General features: G+C 36.0%; 1 protein-coding gene across 6 annotated transcripts in view; it reads left to right on the top strand.

Moving 5' to 3' along the window:
* Positions 1 to 25,010, top strand: part of Atp11c (ATPase phospholipid transporting 11C) — a 188,828-nt gene that overhangs the window by 147,347 nt on the left and 16,471 nt on the right. For all 6 annotated transcript variants that reach the window (XR_009225934.1, XM_046435336.1, XM_046435337.2 and 3 more), the window contains 4 exons: positions 5,777 to 5,836; positions 14,160 to 14,287; positions 21,037 to 21,172; positions 23,529 to 23,594. Coding sequence is in view for 5 of the 6 variants with exons in the window: in XM_046435336.1 (XP_046291292.1) it covers positions 5,777 to 5,836; positions 14,160 to 14,287; positions 21,037 to 21,172; positions 23,529 to 23,594 (390 nt within the window). In the remaining variant the exon portion in view is untranslated. The remainder of the gene's footprint in view (positions 1 to 5,776; positions 5,837 to 14,159; positions 14,288 to 21,036; positions 21,173 to 23,528; positions 23,595 to 25,010) is intronic.

Here is a 25,010-nt window from a genome sequence, read left to right as displayed (position 1 = left end):
ATTCCTTATTCAGCTCCCCTGTCCTGTCCTAAAGGTTCCTCAGAATATAGAATCAATGAATTTAGTTTAAGTCACTTATTTTATGCATAACGAACTTGGCATGCATGAAGATGAAACAGTTAAAGTAAGCAAATAATTGTCATTTATATGGACCAGAATTTGATGTCCTGTTCTGTATTCTATGCAATAGGATTTTAATTTTTTTTACCTTTTTTTTAAAATAATTTTCGACTCTTAAAAAAGTTGCAAAACAAGATACTCACGTATTCTGCCCAGCTTTGTCAACTGTTATTGCCTTAGACAAACCCACAACAGTTATCAAAATCAACAATTTGATTTAATTAGCACATAATTATTAGCAAGTCTATATACTGTAATCAGTTTCCATTAATGTCCTTTTTGTAATCTATTTCTTTTTAGGATCACCCTTTCATTTAAGCTATTATGTCTCCTTAAGCTTCTGTAATTTAGAGCAGTTCCTGTCTTTGTCTTTATGATTTTAACATTTTTGAAAAGTACCAGCCATTTAATTTAGTTTGTAGGCTGTCTCTCTACTTGGACTAGTTTAACATCTGCTTATTATTAAATTCAGGTTATACATTTTTGGTATAACCTCTACAGAAGTTGGGCTGGGGTTGTGGCTCAGTGGTAGAGCGCTTGCCTAGCATGTGTGAGGCATTGGGTTTAATTCTCAGCACCATATATAAATAAAGTCCATTGACAGCTAAAGAAAAAATTTTTAAAAAACACTACAAAAGTCATATTATGACCTTGTTATTACATTTTATTACGAGACACATGTTGTCAATATGTCTCCTTACTGTTGATGTTAAGTTTGATAACTTGATTCAAATAAAGTTTTGGAAGGTTTCAAGATCCCTCAACCTTGCTTTGTAAAATGTCATTTGAAAATATGATTCTGCTACTAAATCAACTATTTTATTCTATGAATTAAATTTCATTCTCATCATTTGTTTTGTTACTCAAATTGACTCATATTTGACCATTGGGAGCAGTGTGGTCCTTCCAGCATAGCCTCATAATTTTTTGAAGATGTCTTTGTTTTCTAGTTCTACATACTATTCCAGGTTCATCTTGTATTTTTCCTGCCCCAGCCCTGGATTCAGACTTTTCTTCAGGGAACACTGATTTCTTTTATTTGCAAATAGTATTTAGAAAGTTAAATTTCAGTGCTGGTTATATTCATTACTACTGAGCTAAACCTTGGTTTTATGCCTTCTCAGTGAACAGAACTAGGAAATACATAGAGACAAAAAAACTATTTATATCTGTATATATATATATATATATATATATATATATATATGTGTGTGTGTGTGTGTGTGTGTGTGTGTGTGTGTGTGTGTGTGTACATATGCATATATGTTGGACCAGAATCAAAAGTACCAATATGAATCAGTGTATGAATTCAGTTCATACTAATACCTTTGATACCAGAACCACAGAGTTCATTCTAGATATTCTCCCTCTCCCCACCACTCTTCTCCTCCCCTACCTCCATCCTTTTTTTGCTTTTTATTTTGAGACAAGATGTCACTAATTTTCTGCAGCTGGCCTCAAACTTGCAATCCTCCTGTCTCAGCCTCCTGAGTTGCTGGAATTATAGGCATGTGCACCACACCCAGCAGTTTCTCACCTTTTAAACAGCATCTCCCCAGCCCACCTGACCCCCATCCCCTAGGAACCACCATTCTACTCTCTGCATTTTTAGGTTCTACATATAAGTGAGATCATGCAGTATTTTTTTTACCTGTATCTGATTTTTTTTCACTTGACATAATGTCCTCTGGGTTCTCCATGTTGTCATACATGTTGGTGCATTTCTTTTTAGCCTTAAAATATGTATATCAAAATACTATTTAGAAAGTAGTTTCTTTTTTGAACATTTACACATTGTTAGTGGGATTGTAAATTAGTACAACCACCTTGAAAATCTGTATGGAGATTCCTCAATAGACTGAGAATGGACCCAGTATAAGACCCACTTACTCTACTCTTTGGTATTTATCCAAAAGAACTAAGATCAGCATACTATAGTGATACAGTCACACAGTGTTCATAGCAGCACAATTCACAATAGCCAAGTTATGGAATCAGCCCCGGTGCTTGTCAGCAGATGAATGGATAAAGAAAATGTGGTAAATATATACAATGGAGTTTTTCTCAGCAAAAAGAAAAATGAAATTATGTCACTTGCAAAAAAACTGGATAGAACTGGAGAACATTATGCTAAGTGAAATAAGCCAGACTCAGAAAGTCTGGCTTATTTCACTTAGCATAAGAGTTGTTTGTTTTCTCTCATATATAGAAGCCAGAAAGACAAGGAGGAAAGAAAGGGATTTCATGAAAATAGAAGGGAGACCAGTAGGCAGAGGGTGGGGATTAAGAAAGGGAGGAGAGGAAAGAAAGGGGAAGAACTAGGAAATGAAGTTAACCAAGTTATGCTATATGCATGTGCAAATATTTTACAATGAAGCCTGCTATTATATAAAATTATAATTCATCCATAAAAAATTAAAAATAAAGCTTCCCTTTTTTCTCTTTTCTACCACTACAGTGTGGTTAGTTTATTTCCATTACAATCAAGTTCATTGTTAATAGGAATTTGTTGTTCACTTCTTTCTTTTCTTTTCTTTTTTTTTTTTTTTAAGATGGATCAGACCAAGTTTCCCAGGCTGGCCTCAAACATAATTTAGCATATGTAGAAAGTGGGGCTTAGTGTATATCTACTATAGATTTATTTAAGTCTAGGACTCCTTCTACATCATAGTTAGGATGTATTGGGCCTTGCACTCAATAATTAATAGCCTCACATTATTTTCTCTTAACCTCCCCCTAGTAGGAGGCCCTGTTAAAATTTGTCATGCAGATCTGCCTAGTAATCTGATCCTATTCCAGAAAATTGGTTTGCCTCTAGGATTTTGGCTTGCAATTCAAATAACTGCCACTAGATGGAAGGAATGCTCTGTTAAGGGAAATAAAACAAGAATTAGCTTGGCAAATGTTGGCCAGTGATCAGAAATTGACACATCCCTGTTGCCAACATAGGGGATTGATGATTATTTTTGTAGATAATGCCCTCTGCCTTCATTTGTATTTGTATGTCCATTATCATCTTGGTTACTGACAGCACTATTTATTTTATATTGCAGTCTTTTATCCCAAGGGGTTTCTAATATTTTCAACCCTCTTTGGTAAAGTCAGATATTTACTTCCTCTTTTCTTATTACATCTTCAAATTGTCCTGATGTATCCTAGAGTACTTCAATAATAGGCCTTCCTGCCTTCTGTTTTCCCATTAAATTCTCACATAATCCAACCAAAGTTTAGAAAATTCTACTCTTCATCTTGTCCCTCAGAAACTTTACTTTTGTTTTGTGTTAGTCTGTCTTTTAAGGCACTCCCCCATCTGACCCTTTCTTACCATTTATACTTAAAATACATACTGTCTTGCCGTTTCTTGCCATCTATGTATCTTTTTAAATATTTATTTTTTAGTTGTAGTTGGACACAGTACCTTTATTTTATTTATTTTTACGTGGTGCTAGTGCTGAGGATTGAACCCAGGGCCTTGCATGTGCTAAGCGAGTGCTCTACCGCTGAACTATAACCCCAGCCCTCTACATATCTTATTTATCTTTAAGACCTAGTTCAAATTCTACCTTCTTTATTCTATCCATCAACAAATATATTTTGAATGTATTTCTATGTGCCAAACACTGTTTTAGGCCCTGGGAATTCACCATGGAGTAAGACAGGCAATGTCCCTATTCTCATGGAGTTTACATTCTGGTGGGGGAGGCAGAGTCCTCCTCATGAAGACCCCCCCCCCACACTCTGCTGATCCCCACTCAACTTTAATTCATCCAAACTCAGATAACTTTAAATTTTTGTAAAGTATGACTCTGGAAATGCTGCTGGCAGTATTTTGCATTGTGTTAGAACTGATACATACTAATGAGTATTGCTTTTCCAGATGATGACATTGTGGGCTATGACATTTATTCTCATGCTGCAGGGATGATCCAAAACATGTAGATCATGTTTCTTTAGGTATATCCTCTAGAACCTGTAGTATATTTATCTAAATCACCTCATTGTGGCAGAAGCTTATTCATTGAGGATACATTTCATCTTTCAGAACAGCCTCAAGTCTCCCAGAGCTAATCTGGTGAATTAACTACTGATAATATGTACCAGAAGAAATGACACTGATTTTCTGACATGGTTCAAAAATGGCTCTTAAGCCAGGCGCAGTGGTGCACGCCTGTAATCCCAGAGGCTTGGGAAGCTGAGGCAGGAGGATCTCAAGTTCAAAACTAGCCTCAGCAAAAGCAAGGTACTAAGCAACTCAGTGAGATCCTGTGTCTAAATAAAATACAAAATAGGGCTAGGGATGTGGCTCAGTGGTCAATTGCCTTTGCCCCTGACTTCAATCCCCAGTATTCCCCACAAAAAAGGCTCTTAAAAGTGCTTCCCAAAGAAGAAGTTCAGAGATGTGGTGAACTAGTGACAGTAGCACATAAATAAGTTTACTGCCTACTTTGAAAGATAGCAGTCTTTTGGGTCAAAAGTCTGGAGCTTTTGACCAAAGACATTAATTCCAGTGTTTTATAGTCATACTTGGTACCTTTTAACTGCCTTATAAATTCCCAGTGTGCATCTGTATGTTTTAATTCTTCCAGTTAAATGATAAGTCCCTTAGGAGAGAAAAGTTTACTTTTTTAAAAATATTTTTTTTTAGTTGTTGATGGACCTTTATTCTATTTATTTATATGTGGTGCTGAGAATCAAACCCAGTGCCTCACACATACTAAGTAAGCGCTCTGCCACTGAGCCACAACCCAAGCCCAAGAAGCATTTAGTAGGTTCTCAACAACCCTATGTCAATTGATGAGGGAGTAATAGAGGCAGGGTAAAGCATTAGTTGATAACTGTTAGTGTCAGTATAATCTACAACAATTTCTTAACTATTTATTGGTATTAACTTTAAAATATACATGTATTATTATATAAGTCTGCGGTGATTCTTAAATTGGTATTTGGGTATAGTATCATTAAGTGTTCATACTGGATGAGCTCATTTCTTCCTTGGAAGGAGACTAGGAAGAGATTCTCATAAAGTAAGTTTGATGGGGGACAGACGTTTGTCTTAATCTGACTTCATCTTTTGTTTTGGTTTCCTAGGGCTGGGGGTTTAGCTCAGTGGTAGAGTACTTACCTCCCATGTACAAGGCCCTGGGTTCAATCCCCAGTACGACACAAAAAAAGTTTTTAGTTTCTTTACATCACTGACAAACTGCAAAGGTGTAAGGTTTTATATGATGAAAGCCTGTAACATTTCAGAACCACTGGAACACATTTTATACATTGATACAAAGGAAAAAAAAATCAAAATACTTTTTTTTGCTAGAGCAGTATAGTAGTAGTTGTGTTTATTCCAATAAATCAAAATGCTCTTTTAAAATGCTTTTTTCAACTCTGACAGGATGTACCAAATATCTTTTATAAAAAATACTACAATGACGCAGCCACATCAGTGAATTGTCTTTGGTCTACTTAGATTACCTAATAGCTTAGATTTCCACAGGAGTTGATATTTAGCTCCCTCCTCATTCACTGAGCTTGTAGGTTCATTCATTTGACATTAGAAGGATTTGAGAATAACTATAAACCATTGGGGTGCAGTTTCCTGCTTTCGTATAGAAAGTTGGTCAAATGATAATATTAACCCTTGTTTTAATTTTTTTTCCAGAACCTTTGTTTCATTTTGCCACAGTTTTTGTACCAGTTCTTCTGTGGATTCTCACAACAGGTTTGTGTCTTGTGTTGTTTATTATAATATAGTTTACATTTGCTGTTAGTATGTTACCTTTTAGGTATTAGATTAGAAGCATTAGAGAGGTGTGTCCAAAGTAAAAAGATTTCTTTTTGGATTCAAAAGTTGATCCCCTTGACCTGGTTTTATACTAACAAATCATTTTGCTAACTTTCTTTCTTTTTTTCTTTCTTTTTTAAGTATTTAAATCAGTGTTATTGGAGGTTATTTATTATGGGTACAACTATAAAATATTCCCACTTCAGTGCATTTTTCCTTGATTGTTGAGAATGTATTGATGTATATACCACGAAAAGGTTTCCCTATTCCTCTCTCTAGTCCTCCTACCCAAATACCTTGGATTTACATTCTTTCACTATAGACCTATATTCTAGAATTTCATATGAATGGATTCTTTTTAAAAAAAATATTTTTTTTAGTTATGGATGGACAGAATGTTTATTTTTATGTGGTGCCGAGGTTTCAACTCAGTGCCTCACGTGTGCTAGGCAAGTGCTCTACCACTGAGTTAAAACCCCAGCCCCATAATGGATTCTTACAATCTTCAGTGTCTGACTTCTTTTGCTCAACCTGTATTTATACTCTTTCATGTTATTGTGTGAATTGTTGCTGAGAAGTACTCTACTGGATTGACATACCGCATTTCATTTCACCTGTTCTATGACATTTGGGTTTTTCTTTTTATCTGTTCTTATTAGTTATACATGATAGTGGAATATATTTTGACATTATACATATATGGAGTATAACATCTCATTCTTCTGGCTGTACATGGTGTAGAATTACATTGGTCATGTAATAATATATGCACATAGGATAATAATGTGCAATTCATTCTATTATCTTTCCTATTTGTATTACCCCTCCCTTTCTTTCATTCCCATTTGTCTAATCCAGAGTACTTCTATTCTTCCCTTATCCACCCCTGCTTATTGTGAGTTAGCATCTGCATATCATCTGACCTTTGGTTTTGGGGGACTGTCTTATTTCACTTAGCATGATATTCTCCAGTTCTATACATTTATTGGCAAATGCCATAATCTCATTCTTTTTTATGGCTGAGTAATATTCCATTGTGTATATATACCACAGTTTCTTTATCTATTCATCTGTTGAAGGGCACCTTGGTTGCTTCCATAGTTTAGCTATTGTGAATTGAGCTGCTAATAAATACTGATGTGGCTGCGTCATTGCAGAATTTTTTATAAAAGATATTTGATACATCCTGTCAGAGTTGAAAAAAGCATTTTAAAAGAGCATCTTGATTTATTGGAATAACTATATTGCTTTTGTAAAAAAAAAAGTATTTTTTTCCTTTGTATCAATGTATAAAATGTGTTCCAGTGGTTCTGAAATGTTATAGGCTTTCATCATATAAAACCTTACACCTTTGCAGTTTCTCAGGTTGGTTTTATTTAATAGAAGAACATTGATTTTGAAGCTGGTCTGAAAGCTGTGATTCTTATATAAAGCCTTAAATTACTGAAATCAACTGTAAATGTTTTTCCTTGTTTTTCCTTCTTGTTTTCTGAACAGTTATTACATAAAAATACATGCTACATATTACTTGGACACAAGTGGTGGGGTGGAAAGGCACCTTTGTTTTAATAACTGAAATGGATTTTACATTGCTTCCAGTGGCAGTATAGCCAAATACAGGGATTTTGTGCACTTCAATGATTTTTCCATGCTGGTTACCACTTTTTCATGGGTATTAAAGACTGAGTTTCTAAATTTCAAAAGCAAGCTTCCTTTCTTTTTCTTTCTTTCTTTTTTTTTTTTTTTTTTTGGTTGCTCACAGTAAAAGTAATGTTTTTCTTATTCATTGGCAGTATTTTTAAGAGAATGCATTCCTGGTATGCTGTCTGTGACATCAGTGCCATGTCATTAGCATGGTAGTACCAATAAAGTAGATCATGTTATAAACTAAGCATCTTTCAGTTGTAGGAAGTGCTGTAAGCCTTCTTATATTAAAAACTAATATAATTAGTTAAAATAGTTTTACAAATTCTTTAATTTGCTTTTCTTGAATGTTCATATTTCTATTAATCAAAATACTGCTAATTGCTGCTCACTTCCTTAGATGGGTACAGGTATTAAAAAAATATTTCAAATTTCCTTTCTTAACTACTTTTAGCAGACTTAAAATTTGTTTGATCTTGTGGTTTTTTTGTTTGTTTTTATTTTGAAAGGGGTCTTGTTTTATTACCTTTTTAAAACATGCTTACCAAGTACAAGTTGTATGAAGAAAGAAAGGACTGTTAATTAAAGTCAACTGAAATTCAGACCCTGGATTGTCTTTGGTCTGCTTAGATTACCTAATAGCTTAGATTTCCACAGGAGTTTATATTTAGCTCCCTCCTCATTCACTGAGCTTGTGGGTTCATTTATTTGACAAATATTTCTTGAATCCCTGCTTTGTGCTAGGCTAAGTGCTGAGGATATAGCAGTGATTAGACAAAACTCCCTTATCTTCCTGGAAATTGCAGTGTAGTAATGGAGGAAAGATGTAACAATCAAATATATGATGTGGAATATTGATAAGTGCTGATAGAAAGCATAATAAAGAGATAGTGTGCAACTAGGGGAAAGGACTGCTGCTTTATAGAAGATCATCTGGAAAGTTGTCTATAAGGAGGTAGCATTTGGGTAGAGATCCGAGCAGCTGAGGGGAGGAACTGTGCAGATGTCTTTGAGGAAAAGTGTACAGGTAAAAGGAAGGTCTGAGGAGGTGACATGAAGTGTGAAATCATTATTTTTGATTTTGGCCTTGTGCTAGTGCTGAAAATAGCAGCCTTTATTGTAAGTATCTTTGGACACTTACAAAGTATCTTTTGGACACATGGGTGGTCAGCTTTTTTCAATCCAGAGCCACATGAAATGTTCTCTGAAACTTGGAGAGCAGGCTATGAAGAATGCAGAAATGTGTCCAGGGTTCATGTTCTTTAAGCAAAAGCCTCTCTTTCTTTAGAAAAACTAAGATAGTACTTGTCTTTTTTTTTTTTTCTTCCATGAAAAGGAAACATTTCTAACAGGTTTAACAAGAAACAGTATTATCAACTAAACCTGTTTGTTTGGGGGACATTCTATCTCCTCTAATTACTGCATCTAAGAATTGCAATTATCTCTCATGTTACCTTAAAGCACCATAATAAAACAAAAGTAGATTGATGCTTCTTTTGTTTGAATGAAATGTAAGACTAAATTACACACCAGTCAATCTGAATTGTTGTTGTTTTCATTTACTCATTAGTGAAAATGGGTAGTTTCCAAAACAAATATAGTGTTGGTGCTCCAGACTAGTCCTCACACTTGATAATTAATAGGAATGTAACACCTTTTATGTACTTTTTAATCCACTGGAATATTTTTGCTGAGCTTCAGTCTTTGTTTATGGAATCTGAGAAGTGCCGCAGTCTGGCTGGGCACAATCAGGAGCCACTTGTCAAAAGAAACTAACTTTATTTTTAGAACCACACACGACAAACAAAATAGTCTCTCAGGAAAAACCCTCAGAGCCTCAACTGCCACCACCGGCTTTCCACAAGCCTCTCTCTCCCACACAAGCTTCTCTCCACCTCCCACAATCCTCCTGCTCTTGAGGCCGATTGGCTGGGTCACGTGGGCGGAGCCAAAAAAGTCCCCCAATGAGCAGCTCCGTGGTCTGAAAGGGCAGGGAAACAGTCCAATGAGCATCACCGCAGAGGAGCCAATCAGCTAGATGTTGCTGGGGCCGAGGAGCCAATCAGCTAGATGTTGCTGGGGCTGCTGTGAGCCAATCATCAGCCGGCAGCTGGAAGTTTGCTGGCAGCTGGAAGTTTGCTGGGGCCCCTCAGGCTGTGGCTCTCAACATCTCCCCCTCTCTGTTTAAACAACAAGCATGTGGCTTAGGGACCGTGCCTGTTAGGCAGTCCAATTCAACATATGGTCCTTACCCGTCATCGGATGAACTGACCTCTAGGCGTCAGCCTCCTGTCTTAGGTTGGTACCACTGCAATTGGATCATACCCGTCACTGACTACCGGTCCAGCATACAGCCATACTTGTGGATAGGCCTTTGCACCTGTGGGGGGGTGAGGTTCTTTGCCTCACCTCTGTTGGCCCCCAAATTTTAGACCATCACTAGTAGAGGAGGATGCAAAATGCCATGACATTAAGCCAATTGAGGGCTCCTTTGAAAAATTGTACCACCGGTGACATCATCAGCAAAAATACCCCAACACTACCATAAGTCGCTGCACCAACAGATAGTTCACAATGCATACAGGTGAGCTCACAATGTGTCCAGGCAAGTTCTGCAAGCAGTTCAGTGATGGCTATTGTAGAAGCTGTAGATTGGTTTTATCTTTGACTTCACCAGCACTGGGATGAAAATAGGAATTCTGGCAATAATGGCTAAAGAAAAAATTATGTAACATTCCAGAAGGCACTAAAAGAAAACAATTTTCTTAACAATTTACATTGTCTTCACCGGCACTGGGATGAAGATAGGAATTCTGGCAATAATGGCTAAAGAAAAAATTATGTAACACTACAGAAGGCACTAAAAGAAAACAATTTTCTTAACAATTTACATTGTCTTCACCGGCACTGGGATGAAGATAGGAATTCTGGCAATAATGGCTAAAGAAAAAATTATGTAACATTACAGAAGGCACTAAAAGAAAACAATTTTCTTAACAATTTACATTGTCTTTAAGAGAATTATTAAATATAATGAAAAGGAAAGGTGAAAGTAAACAAACAGATCTGTTAACCTTCTTTTTTGTTTACATATTAAAACAATCCTCAACAGTTGTTTACCCAATTTAAATTAAACCATATAAATCACGTGAAAAAAAAATATTTGGATCCATTTTATCATGAGCGCTCATCATATATGATATATGGACATACGTACATTCAAACATATAACACAAAACACAAGTGTGCACACATAATATAATACATACAACACATAACATTATAGTAAAGGCCTTATAACTTTTTACAGGTGAAATCTCCATTGCAATGTTTAAAAACTCTATAGTCAAAAAATAGAACTGATCAGCAAAACATTAACCTAGGTCTGTATGAGCTCAAAAAACAAAATAGAACTTCATGATATGGCAAAGGGCAATAATAAAATAGATATTGAAAAAAGCATCCTGGTTCTGTTGCAGATGTAAGAATAGCCAAACTGGAGTTTTGGATATCAGTTGTTATGGATTTGAGCCAAATCATCTTCTTTTTGGTCTGTAGAAATCGCTTTAGTTAATCTTTCTGGAATCCAAATCGGCTGCTGTTCTCCCTGTGGAAACACATAAACAGACGCCCGACTCCAGACAATTACTGGGTCAGGACCTTTCCATTGTCCTGTTAGAATATCCTTCCAAAGTACCTTGGGCTTATGTACATTTTTTGGACACATATGCCTTTCCGCAGCACTAAGTCCTGATGAATCCAAATTTAAAAAAGTTTAGAGTAAAAAGGGTTATTTTAAGTTTATCTTTGGGGAATATATACCCCTTCCCAATTCCTTCTTTTTGCTTTAATAAGTACATTTTAATAGTTTGATGAGCTCTTTCAACTATGCCTTGTCCCTGTGGATTGTATGGGATTCCTGTTATATGAGTAATGCCAAATGTTGAGCAAAATTGTTTAAAAGAGGTAGAAGTATAACCAGGGGCATTATCTGTTTTTAACTGTTTTGGAACACCCACAGTGGCAAAATTTTGTAAGCAATGAGCTATAACATCTTTAGTTTTTTCTCCGGCATGAAGGGAGCCCATCAAAAATCCAGAAGAAGTATCAACTGTAACATGCAAATATTTTAATTTTCCAAATTCTGGCAAGTGTGTGACGTCCATCTGCCAAATATGGTTAGGTATCAATCCTCTTGACTCCAAGATTAACTTGTGGTAAAAAGGTCACACAATTGTGCCAACTGGCAGAGTCCCTGGGCTTTTCTTTTCTATTCTTTTTAAATCTTCACCATGATGGTTCCATTGTGATATATTTAACAACTCCTCCTTAAAAAGCCATGGGCTACATTTTTGTATTGTATCAACGTATGCCCTGATTGTTCTTGATTTTACTGAGATGCCTCCTTCCTCTAACAATTTACTTAACACTCTTTCAGTTTGTTTTTTACTAATTTCTGATCCCGTATTTCTACTATAATACAACCCAACAAGATAACGCCTAACAAAACTGAAACTGAGTGAAACAAAATTGGAACAACACAAAATCATTATAATAGCCTCCTGAAATGTCCATCCGTCCTTTCTCCCTATCTGTTCCTCAGATGTGAGCGGTTTTTCTTCCATCTTACACATCTCCAGGGACAGGCAACTTAAAACAAAAGTGAAACAAAATAACAAAAGAAGAATCTTAAAATGGCTACCCATCCTCTCGCCCTGCCCTCAGGGGCGAGCAGTTCACTTACCCTCAGTCGCTCCCCGTGCGAGCCACCAAATGCCGCAGTCTGGCTGGGCACAATCAGGAGCCACTTGTCAAAAGAAACTAACTTTATTTTTAGAACCACACACGACAAACAAAATAGTCTCTCAGGAAAAACCCTCAGAGCCTCAACTGCCACCACCGGCTTTCCACAAGCCTCTCTCTCCCACACAAGCTTCTCTCTCCCTCCCACAATCCTCCTGCTCTTGAGGCCGATTGGCTGGGTCACGTGGGCGGAGCCAAAAAAGTCCCCCAATGAGCAGCTCCGTGGTCTGAAAGGGCAGGGAAACAGTCCAATGAGCATCACCGCAGAGGAGCCAATCAGCTAGATGTTGCTGGGGCCGAGGAGCCAATCAGCTAGATGTTGCTGGGGCTGCTGTGAGCCAATCATCAGCCGGCAGCTGGAAGTTTGCTGGCAGCTGGAAGTTTGCTGGGGCCCCTCAGGCTGTGGCTCTCAACAGAGAAGTACCTGGTCTACATAGTACCTGGTCTACATACATATGGTCTATATGGAGCCATTTTTTAAAAATTTCATTGAGAATGTTGTACAGATTATCTCTTGGTTTTTCTCAGTTGCAGGCCAGGGCTCCTTTGGGTTTGGTAGCTACTTGTGCATCCCCCTCTCTTGAACTCTTTGGTGGATAGGGATGGATCATCTCTGTCCTGGTATTTGGTACTTAGTAGGCATTCAATAAGTGTTCTGAAGTCATCTCATGAATAAACTAAAGCTCTATTCGAGTTGTTGTCAACCTTTTTGAGTCAATCTCCGTTTTAATAGTAATCGTATCTTTATTAATTAAAATACATAATTGTTGGGCTGGGGTTGTGGCTCAGCGGTAGAGCGTTCACTTTGCATGCACGAGGCTCTGGGTTCAATCCTCAGCATCACATAAAAATAAATAAGTGAAATAAAGATATTGTGTCCAACTATAACTAAAAATAAATATTAAAAAATACATAATTGTATTCATTGGTGTCATGTTTAAATGCATTTTATTAATCAAACTACATTTATATGTGTGAAAAATACATATGAGATGGGTTGCTTTTTATTTAGGCCACAGAAAATAGTTATATGGCAATATCTAGCACTGTAGATATGGAACTCAATAAATACTTTCATAAGAATGTTCATAAAATACCTTACTTTTTTCAAAAAAAGAAGATTTATAATATCAGATCAGTTCTTTACAAATGTGTCATAGCTCTCAGTTTGTACCCCTTCACTCGTCCAATATTTATTGAATGCTTCCTATATGCCAAGTTTTGTTTTGGGAGCTGAAGATTGTCAAAGCACACAGCCAAAGACCACCAGGAGCATATTTGTAATTGATCAAATTAGGTTTTATTACTCAGTGCAGGGAGGAAGAACACACACCAGAGGAACTATAGGGCTTCTCAGGAAGAGGGTGTTAGAAATGGTTTATTGTCGGATTCAACCTTATAAAATATTAACAACAACAAAAAAAAAACCTGTGACACAGGCTAGTGCTACTACCTGTATTTAGTTTCTCTAAGGACTTATTTAGTCTTTGCTGAAATAGCTACTGAATACCTGTAATTTTAGCAAGTGAAAAATTATTAATGTCTAGTAGAAATAGAGCTTATAACATATAAACATTCTGAATCAGATCCTAATGAGGGGAAGATATCATATTAATACAACAAATCACAAAGTATTAGTTTATTTTTTACAATTACCAGTTAAGGACCTTATTTCCACAGTTTCCTTTGCTGTCCCAAAAATCATGAAAGGAAACTGTCTTGTTTTTAGTTAGTGATTTTTCCAAAGTAATAAGTATGATCTTATAGATAATTGTTATAGTATGTTTCTTTTCTGTAATATTTGTCATTTCAGCCACTGTATGATGCTACTTATCTTACAATGTACAATATCTGCTTCACATCCCTGCCTATTCTGGCCTACAGTCTCCTGGAACAGCACATCAACATTGACACTCTGACCGCAGACCCGCGATTGTATATGTAAGTTGAAGATATAGCTAAAACCCCCTCAGACTTTCTAAGTTATGGGTTTCATTCAATTTGCAGGTTGGATAGACAGAACTGTTCATGTGGTTTGATTACGTGGTTCTGTTTTGAATTCTAGTGATGAAACTAGATTGTTCAACAGGAAAACAACATATTTCCTATGTGTAGGTCCTATGCTTGAGTGCATGTGAAGCATACTTTTAATCTGGAATCACTAATTCCTGTTGTTTGAGCCTATATTGTCATAGCATCCCCAGAGCCTTATAGAAAGACACAATATTTTAATTTTTACCTGCCCAAAGAAAAGCACACAAAGATTTTTGGTAGTTCAGAATACCAATTCCTACATTTAATAGATTGACCTGAGGTTATATTACCCTTTCTCTTATAAACTGCATATAAAATGTTAACTGCCACTCTTCATTAGCTACATTTTAAAACTGTTTTGTGGAAAGAAATAGTTAACTCATGAAGCCCTTATATTCTTTCTGTGTCGGTTGGAAATGGATGCTTTTCTGTATGAATGGGGAGCTTGGCGCTTGCCCCAGTTGTTTAACCTGTGATTTAATTGGATTTTTAGGAATTAAGCCTACAGCTTAAGATAAAGATGTTAATTTACAGCAGATTATAAACATTGCTAAATAATGGATACCAAGTGCAGTAGAGAGACTTAGGTGGTTTATTTGTATGAAATGAAAATGCAGATTTAAGATATTTCTTTAAACATTATGACTCATAAAATTTATAATTTATTAATTGTTAGAATTACATGATTTATAATTTTAAAAGTATTAAGGAACAATTCAAATATATACAAAAGTATGCAGAACTCTGTTTTATACATCAGACATAAAAATCGTACATACTAATTGCTATTTCTCACATGCATATACTATATAATGTTTAAATCAGGCTAAAGATATCTGTCTCCTCAATTACCTATCATTTTTTTCATGGTAAAAACATGCAATATTCTTTCTTCTAGTGTTTTTTGACATATACAATGCATAGGTGTTATCTATAGTGACCCTACTATGTAATAACACACCAGAGATTCTTACTGTTATTACATTATAACTTAGGCATTGATTAACCACCTTTCTATATCCTTCCCTTCCCCCTCTTCTCTCTAGCCTCTGGTAAGCATCATTTAACTCTCAACTTCTATGAGATCAACTTTTTTCCACATATTAGTGAGATCATATGGTGCTTGCCTTTCTGTGCCTGGCTTATAATCACATCCACTTTCATCTATGTTATCACAAATGACAGAATTTTATTCTTTTTATGGATGAATATTAAATCATGTATATGTAGCACATTCTCTTTATCCATTCATCCCTTGATGGACATTTACATTGATTCCAAATCTTGGCAATTGTGAATAGTGGTGCAGTAAACATGGTAGTGCAGCTATCTCTTCAACATACCAATTTTATTTCCTTTGGATATATACCCAGGAGTGGGATTACTGGATCATTTAGTGGTTCTATTTTTATTTTTTTGAAGAAACTTCATTTTGTTTTTCATAATAGCTCTACTAATATGCTTTCCTACCAAACATGTGCAAGGATTCACTTTTCTCCACATCCTCACCAGCACTTGTTATTTATTTATTTATTTATTTTGATGGCAGCCATTCTCGCTGGAGTGAGGTGGTATCTTTATAGTTTTGATTTGCATTTCCCTGATGGCTGGTGATGTTGAGCATTTTTCATATACCTGTTGACTTGTATGTCTTCTTTTGAGAAATCTCTGTTTAGATCTGTTGCTAAATCAGGTTACTTGGGTTGTTTTGTTCTATCTTTGCTATTGAGTTTTTGGAGTTTCTTATATTTTCTGAATATAAATCCCTTGTCACATGTATAATTTGTAAATATTTTCTCCCATTTCATGGGATGTCTCTGCACTGTGTTATTTCCTTTGCTGTGCAGAAGTATTTTTATTTTGTTTCAATCCCATTTGTTTATTTTTGCTTTTGTTTCCTATGCTTTTTAGGTCTTGTACCAAAAAAAAAAAAAAAATCGTCATCCTTTCCAATGTCCTAAAGCATTTACCCTATGGAGAGTAATATTATATAATGAACTTCCCTGACCTTACCATTCACTTTCAATAGCTGTCAATTTATCAATAAGCCTATTCCACTAATAACCTTATCTATTCTATCCCAGGTTTATTTTGAAGCAAATATTATATAAAGGTTATTTTAGTATGTATCTCATAAAGATAAGGACTTAAAATAACAATACCTTATCACTTAAATTTAAGCACTTAATATCAAATATCCAGTCATTCAAATTTATTCAGTTGGCTCATTTTTTTAACACTATTCTTATTTGAATCAGGTCCAAATAAGTTCCACACATTGCAATTGTTAATATGCTTCTTGAATCTCTCTTAATCTGTAGGTTAACCTCATAATTTGTTGACAAAATCAGATCCTTTATGTTGTAAAGTTCTGCCAATCTAGAGTTTGCTGATTGCATCTTAACAGCATTGTTTAATTGTTCTGCTGATTCCTGTATTTGTTGTAAATGGATGATTAGATCTAGAGGGGAATGGTAGAAACCTTGCTGAAGGTCTAGGGACTTATCTCATGGTGGAGCACACACCTAGCCTGCGTGAGGTAGATCTCCAGTACCACAAAAGGAAAAAAGGAACCTTGATATATAGAGTTCAACTATCACACCCTCAGAAAATGAGGAACGTTGGCCCAGAAATGACTTTCCTAAGGACACAGGTATAACCAGAGGTAAAATGAAGATCAAAATTCAGTCCTGATGACCAGCCCTTTGTTCTTTCCAACAGGCCAGAGGTTTTCAAACATTGTTTGAACTACAGTTGTCTTCAATCACTAGAGTGAAATCCAGTAGTGTACCCATTTCTGATTGAAGTAGGATTTGGATGCAGTGAACAGAATCCCTCCCATTCAGTGCCACTCAGAACTCAGGTTAATAACCTGGGCTCAAATCCTGCCTCTGTCACTTACTGTGTGACCTTATATGGGTTACTTACCCAGAATGTGTCTTAATTTTATCTCTAGTAAAACATGGGCAGCAGTAGTAACAATGGGTTTGTGAAGATTAAATGAGTTACTACATATAAAAGAACTTTAAAAGCAGTAACACATAATCATTTTTCAGTTGGTATAGCTGTTAATCTCATTATTCTAATGCCTTCCTCCACATACTTTCTGGACTATGCTGAGTGTTTTTATAAATTAAAAATGTTGAGGGCTGGGGTTGTGGCTCAGTGGTAGAGTACTTGCCTTGCACATGTCAGATACTGGGTTTGATCCTCAGCACCACATAAAAATAAATAAATAAATAAAGTTATTGTGTCCATCTACAACTAAAAATATATTTTAAAAAATCTTGAGAGCCTGAAAAAAGCTGTTGGGTGCAAATATTAAAAGGATTTCCATGAAATTTTAATTATTGCATTGCAGCTATAAGTTATGAATTAGGCAAAAATGAAGATTATGGTATACCTATTGCCCAGACCAAAGTGCAATTTTCCTTCCTAACCTTGTTACTTGTAAGTAGTAAGTGCCTGCTTTGATCAAACAGTGCTCTCAACTTATCACTGGATTGTGGATTGTTCAGTTACTCTGATTATTACTTTGTGAACATGAAGTACTGGTCTATCTGCATGTGATGCTCTTTTTAGTGAACCACTTAATTTTTATGGTAGTACTACATAGCATAGTATACATATCACCTTTGTGGATTTAGTGACTCAGGCATTTCCAAACACTTTTTTTTTTTTAAAGAATTTTTTTTAATATTTATTTTTTAGTTTTCGGCGGACACAACATCTTTGTTTGTATGTGGTGCTGAGGATCGAACCCGGGCCGCACGCATGGCAGGCGAGCGCGCTACCGCTTGAGCCACATCCCCAGCCCTTCCAAACACTTTGATGTGAAATAATACATAATTGGATATTTTCATATTAAGAGAAATTGTGAAAGTAAACCATAAATTTTCTGTGAAAGGAACAGGTGTAATTTGTTTCTTCTGCAGCTTTAAAAGGTACATCTGCTACATGTCACTGTACAAGAGTGCTTGGGCAGTGCTGCTGGTCAGCCTTTGCCAGAATCTTCATTCTCATTCATGTTTTCCTTTGTGTTGACTGCCCTATTGTATTTTCAAGAGTTTCTTCACTCATCAGAGTGCAGCAAGAAAGCCTGATCTATTATCCAACATATTATGATATCCCTGCTGTTTTTCCCAATGTTTGTAATGTAACTCCCACAGATGGTCTGTAAAGACAGAAACCATTTCCTGCTTTTGCCCTCTTTGCCTCAGTCAAGTTAGTGACTATTAAAAGCCACATTGGTGGCAGTTAGTTGCTGGGAACTCCCTGCAAGGATCTTTAGGGAAGGCCCCTTTCCCTTGGTTCCTGGTTGCCTTGGAAACATGACTACTGGCTGTGGGGAGAGCTTGTTTTTGTGAAGTGGCCACTTCTTTCTCATGACATTTTTTTTAGTTCAACAGCACCTGCAGAATTGCAGATTACTGTATGCACCTGGGAAATGTAATAGATAAAAGTTGCATTATTTCACATTCTGACTTGTACTGGAAATAGCCCCTTCCACTTTTTTTTTTTATTATTATTCTTGAAACAGGCTCTTGCTAAGTTGCTGAGGCTGGCCTTGAACTTGAGATTCTCCTGCCTCAGCCTCCTGAGTTGCTAGGATTATCAGGTGTGCACATGTGCACGCAGCTAGAATGTGTTTTGTTTGTTTGCTTGCTTGGTTTTTGTTGTGTTTTTTTTTTCTTCCTGTATGTTTGGTACTAGAGATTGAACCCAAGGGCGCTTAACCACATCCCCAGACTTTTTTAAAATTTCATTTAGAGACTAGAGACAGGATCTCACTAAGTTGCTTGGGCCTTACTTGGTTGCTGAGGCTAACTTTGAACTCATGATCCTCCTTCCTTAGCGTTCCAAGCTGCTGGAATTACAGTCATGCACCACCATGCCCGACTAGAATGTGCTATTTTTCTTGACAGATTTAAACTTTGATCTGTTCACCTGCCATTTATAAAACATCATTATACAGTTCAAACATGTTATTTTACTTGATGGAAAACTAAGATTTAAGGATTAAATTTCAAGGAAGAAAACTCGATTAAAAGAAACATTTTAACAACTATAGTTAGAAAGCTTAGTAGCAGTTAAGATCATGACAGTATATATAGCTCTTGTTTCTTACTGAGTGAACTTTGGCTTGCTCCTACTAATGATTCCCAGATTCTACTGCACATTAGAATTAATTTGGGAGGGCTAGGGTGTAGTTCAGTGGTAGAACATTTGCCTCGCATATACAAGGCCCTGGGTTTGACCCCCAGAGTCACCAAAAATAAAATAAAATAGAATTACTTTGAGAGCTTTAAAAAGATCCTGGTGGTTAAGATCATGCCAATTAAATCAGAATGAAAGTTGGGCGCAGTGGTGCATGCTTGATAATCCCAGCCATTTGGTAGGTTAAGAGCACCAAGATTACAAATTCAAGGCCAGTCTGGGCAATTTACTAAGACCCTGTGTCAAAATAAGAATAAAGCCAAGTATGATGGTACATGCCTATAATCCCAGTGACTCCAGGGGCTGAGGCAGAGGATCACAAGTTCAAGGCCATCCTGGCAATTTAGCAAGACCCTTTCTCAAAATAAAAGATAAAAGGGCTGGGGATGTAGCTCAGCAGTGAAATCCTACAGACAGGATTTCACTAAGATGCCCAGTACTACAAAAATAAATAAATAAATAAATGATCAATTATAATGAGAATGGGAGCCAGGCATCAGTGTTTATTTTCAAATGGACATGTATTTGTAATTATTTGTGGGGTTATTATAATCCATATATATAAAATGTATAATGATAAAATCAGGTAATTAGCATTTCTCTCTCCTCAAATGTTATCATTTCTTTGTTCTGGGACCCTTGAGACTTTTCTCCTCTACTTATTGTGAAATATCTAATTAATTGGACTTAGTTACCATACTGTGCTGTGGACATAAGAATTACTTCTCCCCTTCTGTGTTTTTGAACCCATTATCTACCCTCTCACTCTTCTCCTTTCCCCAACCTTTTCTATCCTCTCATGATCTCTACTATAGTTCTCATTCAAAGATCCATAGGTAATTATAAGTTACATCAAAGTTTAGGAACCATTATGTTACACCTTTCTGAGGCTCCTTATTGTTTACAAATGGAAGTAATAATAATACCTATCTCACATAGTTTTTTTTTTTAAATTAGTTGTTGATGGACCTTTTTTTTTTTTTTTTTTTTACTTATATTGGATGCTGAGAATCAAACCCAGTGCCTCACACATGCTATGTAAGTGCTCTACCACTGAGCCACAACCCCAGCGCCCCCTTTTTTTTATGTGGATAAAAATAGTTAATATGTATGTAAACATTTAACCCAGTTCTTAGCATATAATATATAAATCATTAAATGTGAGGTAATTATTATTGATGATGTTATTGTTGTTGACAGCCAGAATTTTAGAAGCACTTTGACAGTTTACTGTAGTGTCTAGTTGTCAGGGAGTGATTACATGAAGATCAACCTTCAGCTTAGTCTGGGTGTTTACCAAAAAACTTTTAATCCATTGGGGTAGCTCTCTTTATTATAAAAGGATCAAATCCTGTGCCCACCTTTGGTGTTTCACTTCATCTTTAAACAAACAACCTACAGAGATTGATTAACCTGTTTTTTCCCCCATTTCTCAATAGGAAAATTTCTGGTAATGCTATGCTACAGTTGGTCCCCTTCTTGTATTGGACATTTCTGGCTGCCTTTGAAGGGACAGTGTTCTTCTTTGGGACTTACTTTCTTTTTCAGACTGCATCCCTAGAAGATAATGGAAAGGTAAAAAGAAATGTCATTACATCTTTAAGTATTATAAGCATGGCTTTTCTTTTTTCCTTAGGCATTGGTTCTGTCTTTATACCTTGCTATAATCATTTTGGAAACTATTTTTCTCAAAATACAATATTTATTTTCACATGTCTTTAAAGTAATGGAAGTGTTACAATAAGAAATCACTTTTTGTGCTAACTAGAGAGCTTATGTACAAACCCTCTAGAAGCTTAACTTGGCTATGATTTTTGTTAGGTGAACAGAGTTCTTGGAACTTCAGACTTTGGACCTCTGCAATATCTATGGAGTGTTGCACCAAGCAGTGAAGAGAGAGAGTTCTTTTCTTTCCGTTCTTTCCTTCTAATTGGGAGCCTAGTGTTCTCCCAGAAAGGCTACACTGGTCCTGCCAGTGCCTTCTTCACAAATGACTATATCAGTCAGCAGCTGCATTAGAATGATTTTGCCCTGGCTGTACTCTAGGAGAGAATTACTTGTGGGGGACAGAGGATGCCTTTTTCATGGCAGCTACAGAGGGGGAAACTGAGCATACTGCCTTGCATGCTGCTTTCACTATGTTCTTCTTTCCCATTTCTGGTATTCCTCTTTTATGGTGTTGTTGTTGTTGTTGGACACAATACCTCTATTTTATTTATTTATTTTTATGTGGTACTGAGGATAAAACCCAGCTCCTTGCATGTGCTAGGCTAGAGCTCTACCACTGAACCACAACCCCAGCCCCTTTTGGTCATTCTTTATAATCATAATTAAAAGCAAAAGGTAAGGTTCAAAAATAATTTACAGACTATAATAACTGTGTCTGGAACCTACACAATTAACATCTATTACAAAAATGATGGACTCAGTGAATTTGTATCATACTTTGAAATTAGGCAAGTCCTCTCTAGTTTAGCAGAAATCAATGTAGTATGAATCCATGAAAATTATTAATTCTAAAGTAATTGTTGGGGAAATGCAGTTCTGCTTTAGAGTAGATACATGTAGCCCTTGCCAAGGAAAGTGTCCTGCTAAATCTTAGTAAAGTTACATCAGCTTTCCAAGTAAACTTTGCCCGTCAATAAGAACAAATCAGTTTTGTGATTTCTCAGGTCCCTTCAGCTTTATGACTGATTCTGTGACTTTCACTTTTCTTTGGCACATAAATTATATATAGATGACTACTGCTTAAGAAGAATTTACTCCCACTGGACACAGTGGTACATGCCTATAATCCCAGTGGCTTGGGAGGCTAAGGCAGGAGGATCGAAACCAGCCTCAGCAACTTAGTGAGACCCTGTCTCGTTTTTAGAACAAATAATAATACAAAGGGCTAGGTATGTAGCTCAGTAGTAAGCACCCCTCGGTTCATCCCCAGTATTCTCCCCTCACCCCCACCAAAAAAAGAATTTGCTCCAAATTAGGCACATACTTTCCACTCTCCAGGCCTGTTGACACGATTCATTTGCCCAGAAAATTTTTTGGGCAGTGACATAAGAAGCATCAACTCAGCCTCTTTCTGATTCATTATCCATTTTGAGTTCACAAAGTCCAATGTAATAAGGTTTTACTGTATATGTTACCATCCTGCTAAGTGTTTGTTAAAATTACAATAATGGTAAGAACTGCTATCAGCAACTAAACATTAACATCCATGTATGATTTGATTGAATCCATTTTTTGCTTCTATTAACCTTAAGGTTTTGTTTTTATTTTTTTAAAAACCTTTTACATCTCATTTTCTGTTTTAATGTTATGCATTCAGATCTTGACAGCATTTGGTAAGCATATGTGCCATTCATTGCCATCGTTTGGATTTATACGTGGTATTTGCTTTTCTTTAATGTGCATATGCTGACAGCTCTAGTATTTATAGCCAAAAAATTACTAATTTAAAAAAATGTGAGTCCATTTGTCTGCAAATTATTGCTAATGTGAGAACTTTAGTGATATTATAAGAAAGGCCAATATCAAACTCTTTAGAGATATAAGTCATCTAAATGACTTGTTTTGATGGATATTACTGTTAATGGAATAGGTTCTCGTTCTCTCTCTCTCTCTCTCTCTCTCTCTCTCTCTCTCTCTCTCTCTCTCTCTCTCTCTCGTCTTTATCAAACCAGTGAGTTCCATGTTTTATGCTACATGGAATAATGGAAATAAACCCTAACAGCCACAGTGTTATACCTGTTCATGAAAATTTAGGGCACAAGAAAATCCAGCATTGTGACTTGATCTTATTGATGAGTTGTTTTCTTAAACAAAATTCATATAAAAATCTGTGTCAGATACATGCAGGATTAAAGTTGACTTTTTAATTTTTTAAAACAGGCTTGTATATTTATGGTACATATAATTATTTAATGTTTTTCAGGTATACGGAAACTGGACTTTTGGGACTATTGTCTTTACAGTTTTAGTATTCACTGTAACTCTGAAGGTTAGATTTTTATTTATTCAAGTACATTGAGACTATTTTTGTAATAAGGTCTGGTCTAATTCTAATATCATTTTTGTCTCCTGATCTTTATTTTTGTTGCTGCTTGTTATTCAGCCTTTTGAATGCTTACTAAAAAGTACATGATGCTGAGGATTTGGGCATTTCTATATATTTGTCATCCATTTTTCTAGTGTATTATCTATCCTCTATATTTTGTTTTATGTTGAAAATATGTTTCTTAATTGCTGTTTTTAAGACATTATGATTAGTGGCATATAAACAGGCTGTGATTTTTCTGAGTGTATGTGTGTATATTTTTATATTAAGTATTTGAGACTTTTGTTTAAGAACCCCTGGCCTAAGAAGAAATTGAATATTTAAAACACTTAAATAGGTGTCCATGAGCATGGTATGTATAAAAAGGGTTTAGTAGTAAAGAAATTTTACAAAACGTATTCACCACTGAAATTTATCCATGTTAGTGATAAAAGTGCATAAGTACATATAGCAGATAGCAGATAAGATTACATATAAGAAGGTTAATTTTGGCAAAATCATTGGTATTTACATGCAACCATGAAGCTTATGAGTAGAAACTCTTTTATAGTTGAACACTTAATTAAATTATTTTGATCATTCTAATAATAAACACCTTTAGGGCCCAAGAACAAATACCTTAAAGTGAACATGTCCAGTGGTCAGAACCAACATCGAGAAGTATAATTGTCATAGGACCTCTCTAGTCATTTTGTCTAAATTTTTATCCTGGTTCATTTTTCATACCCAATATAACTAACATGTTTACATTGCTTATCACTTCTTTCAGATTGTTGACTTTAAAAGGAAATGTTAAAATTTATCTCAGTTTGGCTGCTTAATAGCTTTGTGTCGTTGGACAAGTAACTTCACTACTGTGCTTCAGTGTCCTCTTCTGTAAAATGGAGTCAAAAGTAGCACCTTCCTTTCTTAGGAGTCAACTAATAAATGCATTTAAAGAATTTAGAATGACATCTGGCACATTGAGTGTGCTCATTTTAACAAATATTGGTTGTTATTTGTTGTTATGCTTCACACGATCATGATTTTAAATTGACTCCCCCCCCCCCACCTTGAATATGGCCTCAGGGCTTCCCAGCACCCTTCATAGTTAAAGTCAACCTTACTGCAGCATCTTTCATGTGTAACTCAAAAGATATCCGTTTCCTCTTCCTTTGGATGAATACTATTGTGACATTTTCTCTAGCAGTGTGAAAGGGTAAGAATTCAAGATGAGACTGCCTTAACAATGTTATCAACATCCTGTGTACAAATGAGAAACTAACAGAGGGATGAGGGCCATGGTGTCACAGCAAGTAACAAAGTGGAAACACCACCTTCTCTACAAGAAATAAATGCTCTGGATATATGAACCAGAAG

This window comes from Marmota monax, unplaced genomic scaffold, assembly GCF_021218885.2.
Source record: "Marmota monax isolate L192 unplaced genomic scaffold, Marmota_monax_Labrador192_F-V1.1 WCK01_AAM20220418_F8-fsc00261, whole genome shotgun sequence".
NCBI lineage: Eukaryota > Metazoa > Chordata > Mammalia > Rodentia > Sciuridae > Marmota > Marmota monax.
Note: the sequence above shows the minus strand (reverse complement) of the source record. Positions and strands in the feature narration are given on the sequence as shown.